This window comes from Mytilus edulis, chromosome 13 (genome assembly GCF_963676685.1).
Source record: "Mytilus edulis chromosome 13, xbMytEdul2.2, whole genome shotgun sequence".
Lineage (NCBI taxonomy): Eukaryota > Metazoa > Mollusca > Bivalvia > Mytilida > Mytilidae > Mytilus > Mytilus edulis.
Genome location: NC_092356.1, coordinates 44,328,485 through 44,340,172, shown reverse-complemented (window position 1 = coordinate 44,340,172; position 11,688 = coordinate 44,328,485). Strand labels below are relative to the sequence as shown.

Below are 11,688 nucleotides of genomic sequence, written 5' to 3'. Positions count from 1 at the left end.
ATGGTGTAAACCACCAAAGACAAAAGAACAATAATGTAAACCAGCAAAGACAAAGAACAATGATGTAAAATACCAAAGACAAAGAACAATGATGTAAACCACACACATATCAATTGTTGTCTGTTTGAATGGTATCATAGAGTTAAGTGTCCATCTACTAATTTTCCCGGTAAATATATGCAATTTTTACTTTTTTCTCTGACGTTTTGGATAGTTTTGTGACATAGAAGACATAAACAGAGTAATAAATGCAACAGTAGTATACCGCAGTTTTATTAAGAATCCTAGAATTCAGTAGGAGTACTCTTAGTTGATAGATGGTGGATTGCTACTTCATCGAAGTCACGTGATGTCTTAGTTAATTGGATGTGATTTAAGTGTAAAATATTTCCTTGTAGACATCATTCTCATGAATTGTCATCAATATGAACTGGAAATACAGTTATATTTCGAGTTTTCTTGCTGTTCTCTGTCTGGATCCAGTTTATTCGAGGTGGAGGGGGTAAGATAATACTTTTTATCACCTTTTCAATATATATATATATTTCAGTTTGTCATCAAATTATTCGATAACAAGTAAAAACAAACACTAAAACTTGATGGGTCTGTACGCACTTTTGTGAGCACTTTTAAAACTGTCGACTGATTGAATCATAACATAAAAAAGTGAGGGTTCTGCGGACTCCAGTGTCTTGCCAGCTTTTGCTGTTAATTGCAGCCCCCCAAAAAATGAGGAAAACAAATGGTAACAATATTCCTCTCGATACTATATGTTGATTGTAAGAAACTTCTGTCCAAGTTTGGTAAAAATCCACGATAGTTAAAGAATCTTATAAATGTATTAAAAACTTTAACTGCAGACTATTATATGTAATGTTAACTGGAAGAAAAACTAAGTCCATTTATAAGTAAAATACGAAAAAACAGGTACAAAATTTTAACAAAATTTACTTCTAGATACTAGCTTTTGATTATAAACAACTTCTGTCCAAGTTGGTACAAATCCAGGATAGTTTAAAAAAAGTTATTAAAATTTTAAAGACTTTAACTACAGAGTGAATGTAATGTTTGCTGCCAAAAAAACTAAGTCCATATAAGAAAAATACGGAAAAAATGATTACTTTTGTTTTAATTTACTTCTGGATACTTTCTTATATACCTACAGTGTATTTGGGGGTATTTTCTTTCAAAACGATAGGTAATTCTTTCGAAGAATGAACCCGGACGATACCATTTTTTAATAAAATATGCTCCGAGGCATAAAATAATGACTTTTTAGAGGTCATTATTTTCCGTGATAAAAGTGCAAACTATAATTCACTTCAAAATTATATAGGTCTGATCGTTTTTTGTTGCCGATTGGGGAATTTCGTTTTTAAAGTTCAATCTATATATAATAGGTCGTCATTGTCCACATTTTAATTTTAGAAACAAATAATATGAAGTTTTGCTAATTTATCGCTTCAATTCAGAGACATTATCATACTTATTTAAAGGTTTTTCTTGTCGTAGAACACACCTCGTATTATCTATAACATAAATAAGCTTCTGTCCAAGTTTGGTAGAAATCTCGGATAATTTAAGAAAGCTATTAACATTTTAAAAACTTAAACCACAGAGTGAATGTAATGTTTGCTGCCAAAAAGCTAAGTCCATTTATACGAAAAAACAGGATATTGTTTTTGCAAAATTTACTTCTGGATACTATCTTATGATCATAAACAAGCTTCTGACTTAGGCCGTGTTCACACCAAACGCAATGTACAGTAAACATGTTAACTTTTAGTTTAATGTAATGTACACTGGTTTCACATTAAATTTGTTCACATCTATACACCTTGTTTAATTACCTGTACATAAGATTTGTTCACACTTGTAAACTATATGTCATTTAAATGTTCATTATGTAGAAACGAATGCAAAATTTTCGGACAACTTTTCTACCAGTTAGGGAACGACGATTTGACTTCAAAAAGTGAGGGGGGGGGGGGGGGATTTTCCTTGAAAAATATTCTGATCCCCAATTTGATAAAAAAAAAAAAAAAATCTGCTAGCATCGAGAAAAACTGAATATAAAAACGTCATTGCAAAAAAATAAAAAAATACCCACCTTTTGAGTTAAGTGCTTGCTCCTTTATGAAAGTCATTTTGATAATTTGCAATAGTTTTAAGATAATAAAGATGTCTCGATTACGCATTAGAAAACGTAGGATGCAGCAGCGTGCTTATAGAGGAAGAAAAAGGATTGAGATGTAATAAAGGATAACTACATTTCTTTCTTTTCTTTTCAAATAGTATTTCTTCTCCAAGGAATATTTGGCAAAGGTAGGGGGTATTTTTTTTTTTATTTCTAAGTGTATTTTAACGGATCTGAGATACTACACAAACAAAACATTTACCTCACACTTTTTTTAGTAATGCATTTATGAGTGAATCGTTGTTTGAGTAAAGACCAGTGACAAATATTTCTGTGTACGTCCACTCGATTCGGGAAGACCTTTTCAAATAAATTATGTGTTCGGCAATAATGATGCGTTGAGTCTTGATAAGGGGTCTATAAAAGCTACGTAAGTTTTTTTTTATAACTTATGAATATATCAAGTTTAGACAAACATTTCTGTAAAGAATTTTATAAATAATTGTAATAAATATCAATTTTATTAAAAAATCGTTTCTTCCTTAAATATACATGGTAAAACTAATGTTTTAAATGCCTAGTTTTGTGTACACTTAACCTACACAAGGCCTACATCGACTTTCGACTGCATGTAGAGAAAACATGTTTTAAACTACATGTAAACATTGAGTTTTATCAATGGGAACGTATTTTTGTTTAGTTTACGTGTGAATTACACTAACACAACACCGAGTTTAGGTCAATGTGAACACGGACTTAGTTTGGTAGAAATCCAGGATAGTATAAGAAAGTTATTAAAATTTCAAAAACTTTAATCACAGAGAGAATATTTCTGACAACCTCGACGACCACGAACGTAGGATCACTTAAATTGATATGTGGTATGATTACCAATGAGAAACTATACGAAGTTCAAATATAGTGGATGTAAGCAATCATAGGCAATCGTGAGAAGCAATAAGACAAATATACACTGTAAATTAAACTGTAAAAGGTCCCGGCTATTTATTTATATATTGATAACATTAAAAATTGATAAAAATAGAACTTGAAACACTTATGTAAACTCTGAATTTTGAATTTTTGGAAGTAAAACTTTCTACTTTCAAGAGATAACTTTTCAACATTTTTAAGGTATTTTTTGCCCCTTTTTTCAACTCGTAAGTTAACTTTTGTGATTTGAAAATGTTACACCCCTTTGCTGATTCCGTTACTACTGTCGAGGTGTGTCGTAGGCATTTTCCTGCTAGATCTGCCGAGGTTTTGCAGAATGGAATATACTGTATTTCTTGAAATTATGAAATGCACATTAACTTTTCGTACTTAAAGATTTAATTGTTTAAGTGGTATTGATGATTTGTTAATATTGAAGGAAAGAAGCAATACTAAATTAATAACAGTTTCCCAAAATGTGTCACTGTAATATGTATATAATATGAAGAAAAAGAAGATTTTGGTTAATGATAATGTGACAACGCACAAAATACCAACATACATAGATGTCTACAAATTGTATAATTATCATAAAAATCAGATTTCTTTACAATATGACAGCATCTAAATCATATGGAATAAAGATTTCATAGAAACCATAAAAGATCTGGATTTAACTATCAGTATATTTGTTTTCAAATAACATAAGATAAAAAAAAAGATAAGATTTGACATATATGTAAGACAACCACTGAAAAAGTTCTTGACTTGGATAGGAGCATGAACACGTGGCAGGTCGTACCTAGACATCTTGACCATGCGATGTTGTTTGAACGTGTATTATTTGGTGGTTGTGTAGTCCTTTGGTCTGTCTAACATTTTGAAGAAAAATCCTTGTAACATTTGTACTCTTCCATATTATAAAGTGAGGTTATTGACATCTCAACCCTAGCCTTTATATTCTGAAAAATTATAAAAATACATTAGAGAAAAGTCAGTATAGGAACAAGGATAAACTATAATATCTTGTCACGTGATATCTGTAGTTGTTGCGAGCTAAACGTTCTTTAGACCTTCACGTGTATATAATCTAGGGATTTAGATGCAAAAGTCTACGATTTTAACCGTTATAAATGAAATAAACTTAACATAACCGTTTCCATTCAGGTTGCTATTGTTAAGACTCATGTTTCTTTTCTTTTACATTTTAGACATACCACCACCAGGAAATACAGTTACTGGTTAAGTAGTTATAGTTGCTACATAGGAGTATGGCCAGGATGGTAAGACTGAGAACATTATAGTTTCAAAATTATAAATGATCACAATAATTTCTGCATTTATGATTTGTATACAAAAACAAAACAATAAATAAATACAATTTATTGAATAATTGTTGCTGAATTACTGAGCGTCAAACAGTACAGCTCTTCTTTTCAAAAGAAATACCGTCTTGTTCCTATTATAATAGAAATAAAGCGCCAATTTGTGGATAAAATCAATATAAATCTCCCTCAATATCGCTCGTGACGACAAAACAAGTTCCGGCCCCAAGTAGCTTCCTGGCATAGTCGTCATGTAATCAAGACTTAGATTATTTGCGTCAACAAGTTTGCTCTCAACGGATCAATCAAAAGATCGAGGTTGATTAGTATTTTTATCACATGTACAGAAAAACATTCCGCTAACATGTAAAGTTTATGAAAACAGCGCATAATAAATAACTAAGTATGTAAATTCTGATTACAAAAACAAATGTTACTTCTAGTAACTGTTTAAGATAAGAACGACATTTTCAAGCAATTCCAAGAGGAAATCCTGGATAATCATAGGTCTGTTCTATGTTCCTTTGGAATTTCAACCAAAGATGAAGAACTGGATCTTCCATCACTGTATTGGATACCTAAACTACATAAGTGTCCTTACAAACAACGGTATATTGCTGGGTCTTCCAAGTGCTCCACGAAACCTCTTTCTAAATTATTAACATCTATTTTTATCAGAAATCAACGACGGGCTTCAAAGTTATTGTGAAACTGCATATTCTAGAGTTGGCGTGAATCAGATGTGGATACTTAAAAATTCCAAAGATCTTTTAGAGTACATACAATCTAATTCTCTTTCATCTTGTAACGGTATTAAAACATTTGACTTTTCTACTTTTGACACAAGTATTCCACATTCCAAACTAAAAGACAAATTGAAAGAGTTGGTATTGCTTTGCTTCATAAAAAAGAATGGCCAACGTAGATACAAGAAGTATCTTGTCTTAGGGAGGGATAAATCCTACTTTGTAAAGGATCACTCTGATTCAAACCCAAAATTGTCTGAAACTGACATTATCAAGATGCTTGATTTCTTGATTGACAACATATTTGTTACGTTTGGAGGACGTGTTTTTCAACAGACTGTCGACATTCCAATGGGAACAATCTGTGCCCCTCTACTTGCCGACTTGTTTCTTTATTATTATGAGTTGAACTCATGCAGGAACTTCTTAGGAAGAAAGATAAGAAGTTAGCAATATCTTTTAACTCTACTTTCCACTACATAGATGATGTTCTTTTACTAAATAATTCAAAATTTGGTGACTATGTGGAACGCATCTATCCCATCGAACTAGAGATAAAGGATACTACAGATACAGTTCAGTCGGCCTCATATCTTGACTTACATCTAGAAATTGACAATGAGGGTTGGTTGAAAACAAAACTTTACGACAAAAGAGATGATTTCAGCTTTCCAATTGTGAACTTTCCATTTCTAAGTAGCAACATTCCAGCAGCACCTGCATACGGAGTATATATCTCCCAATTGATACGATATTCCCGTGCTTGCATTTCCTATCATGATTTTTTTGATAGAGGGTTGCTGCTCACAAGGTACCTATTAAACCAAGAGTTCCAAATGGTGAAGTTGAAATCATCCCTTCGTAAATTTTACGGACGCCATCACGAGTTGGTTGACCGTTATAGAATAACCGTTTCACATATGATATCGGATATGTTCCTTAAGTCGTAACTACAATCCCCTTCCCTTTCATGAATGTGACCTACTGAATCAGACTATTTACCGGATTTGTTATCACATAAGCAACACGACGGGTGCCACATGTGGAGCAGGATCTGCTTACCTTTCCGGAACACCTGAGATCACCCCTAGTTTTTTGTGGGGTTCGTGTTGTTTATTCTTGAGTTTTCTATGTTGTGTCATGTGTACAATCGTTTGTCTGTTGTCCTTTTTATTTTCAGCCATGACGTTGTCAGTTTATTTTAGATTTATGAGTTTGACTGTCCCTTTGGTGTCTTTCGTCCCTCTTTTAAAAATTTCGAAGAAAAAAATTAACAGATAGAGTTTGTTCCATAAATAAAAAAAACCCGTTCTTTACGGGAGTTCGATTTTTAGTTTCAAGACGATAAGCTTTCCAGAACCCTAGTTTTACATTGATACGGGATTAATAAAGGAAGCAAAAAAGCAAAACAAAATATATAGGTCAATGTGCTCGTTTTCGAGATATTAGCCATTGAAATTTTGGTAGGAAAATGTTCTCTCTTGACTTTTCATAGCTTTATCATTGACAAGTTTAATGTCTCAAAAACTATAAAAAAAAATATTTAAAATTTTTAATAAGACTTTTACAGAAGGCTTATTATTATATATGTAAAAGAATTATAAAAAGAAAAATGGGGGTCAATGGACAAGCTTTTTTAAGGCATTCTAATGGTAAAAAGCAGAGGATTCTGACAATCTAACAAAAATTCCAAAACATGACAATAAACTCATCATAGATTCCAGGACTAAATTTTGTGTATACGCCAGACGCGCGTTTCGTCTACAAAAGACTCATCAGTGACAAGTGAACTTCTTTAACGCATGTTATTATATTTTGCATTTAGATAATGTTAAATATTTTCATTTATCAGTAATTTAAAATTATTTGATATGAAGTGAAAAGTAATGCAAAAATATTGAAATAAAGTAATGAACTCTTTTTAAAGGACCTACTTGATGATTATTCGAAAACCCAAATGATAATAACATTGTTGCTCGATTGGCCGATTTTTAGTTGCTTAACATTTAGTGGCAAATAGTACATGTCTGTTCAGTACGAGAACAATTTAACAATAAATACAATAGGTAGGTCATGTAATAAGGACTGCCAGGGATGAAGGTAGGGGAAATTAGACTGCCATTACAAAATAGGGGTTCATTTGAATGTGAGAGACATTTTGTCTTTCAACAGGTCATTGACAAGGGACTTTACTGCCGGTCGGAAGAAGAACTAAGTGACCATGCTTTTATCTCTCAGTGCTCTCAGTGACAATTGGGGTCCATATTACTCGATATTTTCTTAGTGTACATTGTAACCCCATACATATAGAGCCATAAACAATCCGAATGACGCCCTTGCTGTTACTGTTAAGAAACTTAGCATTTACAATAAAATTGAGAATGGAAATGGGGAATGTGTCAAAGAGACAACAACCCGACCAAATAAAAAACAACAGCAGAGGGTCACAAACAGGTCTTCAATGTAGCGAGAAATTCCCGCACCCGGAGGCGTCCTTCAGCTGGCCCCTAAACAAATATATACTAGTCCAGTGATATTGAACGCCATACTAATTTCCAAATTGTACACAAGAAACTAAAATTAAAATAATACAAGACTAACAAAGGCCAGAGGCTCCTGACTTGGGACAGGCGCAAAAATGCGGCGGGGTTAAACATGTTTGTGAGATCTCAACCCTTAGAATTCTAACTTTAAATTTAGAATCTGATAATTGTAGCAAATGGGATTTTATTTGGTAAACTTGCATTAATTATTTTTAGGTATAATAATTGGTCAAGCTGCTGGGCTTTTAGAAGGGAATATTACATTGTCTATGGATATAAAGAGTCATGTAGCATTGGATGGACGCATAATGGCAATGAAAACTGTAATATACGTAAGTACATTACATTTGTATTTCATACGATTTCGTTATTCTAATTGTCGGAGACATTCCATCAGTTATATTAGATTGCCCAATAAAATGCACACTTTTGACTACAAATGCAATCAGTGACACTGTTACATGGAAAACAATGGAAAAAAACTAACAAATTTTAATGACACTTAAGGAACAATTAAAATAAAAAATAACGAAATTTCAAAGTTACGGTCCAAAATTGTAATTATAAGAATAAAATGCGTTTTTTTGTATACAGGGTTATTAAACATACTTCAATTGTTAAGGCACGAATAATTAATCTTTTATTGAGGAGGAAAAGAAAAGGGAGGAGGTGATAAAAATAAGGGGAAATAGAATTTTTTTCGAGACAATTTTTGTTTTAAAACATTCAGAAATAAACCATTTTCCTTATTAAGATTTGATTTCCTTTCTGAAAGAAATTTTTATTTTTCCAACAAATTTAATTACACAATTTATCTATAAAAAAATATTTCAATTTCCTCAAATCAGTTTTCTCTTAACATTTCCGCAAAGGTTAGTCTCCTCTGCAAATCACGTACATTTGTAAATGTTGTGCTCCATGTATACATTTCATTTCTTCTCATATTTTTTGTTAAATAATTGATTTAGAAACGGTATTTATATAAGGGAACGACAATTTAACTTAAAAGGGTGGTTTTTCCTCAAAACATTTTCTGATTTTCAATTTGAAAAAAAAAAAAAAAATCTGGCAAAGCAGTTTCTGAATTCAAATTTTCCCCACACCTAATAGTGCTGAATTTTGGAAAAAAAATAACTTGACTGAAAGCGTCTAAAAACTAATTAAGATAGTACGTACTTTGCGCGACTTAACATTTCTGACATAGAAAACAAAACCATACCCCTCCTCTTGAAGTTAAATGGTTGATCTCTACGACATCAAAATGATTTTAAAATTTATGATTCATTCTGTGTATTAAACGACATATTTAAGTGACGTATAGTTGTTTTCTTCATCGTCCTTTGGTCGTTGGTGATTAACACAATTGGCCTTTGGTCTTTGGTGATTTACACAATTGTTCTGTGGTCTTGGTGATTTACATCATTGTCCATTGGTCTTTGGTGATTTACACAATTGTTCTGTGGTCTTGGTGATTAACATCATTGTCTTTTTGTCTTAGTGATTTACAGTATTGTCCTTTGGTCTTTGGTGATTTACATCATTGTCTTTTTGTCTTGGTGATTTACATCATTGTCCTTTGTCTTTGGTAGTTTACATCATTGTCCTTTGGTCTTTGGTGGTTTACATCATTGTCCTTTTGTCTTTGGTAGTTTACATCATTGTCCTTTTGTCTTTGGTGATTTACATCATTGGTCTTTGGTCTTTGGTGGTTTACATCATTGTCCTTTGGTCTTTGGTGGTTTACATCATTGTCCTTTTGTCTTTGGTAGTTTACATCATTGTCCTTTTGTCTTTGGTGATTTACATCATTGTCCTTTTGTCTTGGTGATTTACATCATTGTCCTTTGGTCTTTGGTGATTTACATCATTGTCCTTTGTCTTTGGTGGTTTACATCATTGTCTTTTTGTCTTGGTGATTAACATCATTGTCCTTTTGTCTTTGGTGATTTACATCATTGTCCTTTGTCTTTGGTAGTTTACATCATTGTCCTTTGGTCTTTGGTGGTTTACATTATTGTCCTTTTGTCTTGGTGGTTTACATCATTGTCCTTTGGTCTTTGGTGGTTTACATTATTGTCCTTTTGTCTTGGTGATTTACATCATTGTCCTTTTGTCTTGGTGATTTACATCATTGTCCTTTTGTTTGTCTTTGGTGGTTTAGATCATTGTTCTTTGTCTTTGGTGATTTACATCATTGTTCTTTGTCTTTGGTGGTTTACATCATTGTTCTTTGTCTTTGGTGGTTTACATCATTGTTCTTTGTCTTTGGTGATTTACATTATTGTTCTTTGTCTTTGGTGATTTACATCATTGTTATTTGTCTTTGGTGGTTTACATCATTGTTGTTTGTCTTTGGGGGTTTACATCATTGTTGTTTGTCTTTGGGGGTTTACATCATTGTTGTTTGTCTTTGGTGGTTTACATCATTATTCTTTGTCTTTGGTGGTTTACATCATTGTTCTCTGTCTTTGGTGGTGTACATCATTGTTATTTGTCTTTGGTGGTTTACATCATTGTTCTTTGTCTTTGGTGGTTTACATCATTGTTCTTTGTCTTTGGTGATTTACATCATTGTTCTTTGTATTTGGTGATTTCCATCATTGTTGTTTGTCTTTGGTGGTTTACACCATTGTTATTTGTCTTTGGTGGTTTACATAATTGTTCTTTTGTCTTTTGTGGTTTACACCATTGTTCTTTTGTCTTTGGTGGTTTACATCATTGTCCTTTGGTCTTTGGTGGTTTACATAATTGTTCTTTTGTCTTTTGTGGTTTACACCATTGTTCTTTTGTCTTTGGTGGTTTACACCATTGTTCTTTGTCTTTGGTGGTTTACATCATTGTTGTTTGTCTTTGGTGGTTTACACCATTGTTCTTTGTCTTTGGTGGTTTACATCATTGTTCTTTGTCTTTGGTGGTTTATATCATTGTTCTTTGTCTTTAGGGGTTTACATCATTGTTCTTTGTCTTTGGTGGTTAACATCATAGTTATTTGGTCCTTGGTGGTTTACATCATTGTTCTTTGTCTTTGTTGATTTACACCATTGTTCTCTGTCTTTGGTGATTTACATCATTGTTCTTTGTCTTTGGTGGTTTACATCATTGTTCTTTGTCTTTGTTGATTTACACCATTGTTCTCTGTCTTTGGTGGTTTACATCATTGTTCTTTGTCTTTGGTGGTTTACATCATTGTTCTTTTGTCTTTGGTGGTTTACATCATTGTTCTTTGGTCTTTGGGGGTTTACATCATTGTTCTTTGTCTTTGGTGGTTTACATCATTGTTCTTTGTCTTTGGTGGTTTACATCCTTGTTCTTTGTCTTTGGTGGTTTACATCATTGTTGTTAGTCTTTGGTGGTTTACATCATTGTTTGTCTTTAGTGGTTTACATCTTTGTTCTTTTGTCTTTGGTGATTTACACCATTGTTCTCTGTCTTTGGTGGTGTACATCATTGTTCTCTGTCTTTGGTGGTGTACATCATTGTTCTTTTGTCTCTGGTGGTTTACATCATTGTTCTTTGTCTTTGGTGATTTAAATTATTGTTCTTTGTCTTTGGTGGTTTACATCATTGTTGTTTGTCTTTGGTGGTTTACATCATTGTTCTCTATCTTTGATGGTTTACATCATTGTTCTTTGTCTTTGGGGGTTTACATCATTGTTCTTTTGTCTTTGGTTGTTTACATCATTGTTCTTTTGTCTTTTGGGGTTTACATCATTGTTCTTTGTATTTGGTGATTAACATCATTGTTCTTTGTCTTTGGTTGTTAACATCATTGTTCTTTGTTTTTGGGGGTTTACATCATTGTTCTTTGTCTTTGGGGATTTACATCATTGTTGTTTGTATTTGGTGATTTACATCATTGTTCTTTGTCTTTTGTGGTTTACATTCATTGTTCTTTTGTCTTTTGTGGTTTACATCATTGTTGTTTGTCTTTGGTGGTTTACATCATTGTTCTTTTGTCTTTGGGGCTTTACATCATTGTTGTTTGTCTTTGGTGGTTTACATCA

General features: G+C 32.6%; 1 protein-coding gene across 1 annotated transcript in view; it reads left to right on the top strand.

Moving 5' to 3' along the window:
• The first annotated feature begins 368 nt into the window (after positions 1–368).
• LOC139501981 (uncharacterized) overlaps positions 369–11,688 on the top strand; it is a 65,440-nt gene continuing 54,120 nt past the window's right edge. The window contains exons 1-3 of the mRNA XM_071291295.1: positions 369–502; positions 4,282–4,353; positions 7,901–8,016. Coding sequence (XP_071147396.1) covers positions 426–502; positions 4,282–4,353; positions 7,901–8,016 — 265 coding nt within the window. The 5' untranslated portion in view covers positions 369–425. The remainder of the gene's footprint in view (positions 503–4,281; positions 4,354–7,900; positions 8,017–11,688) is intronic.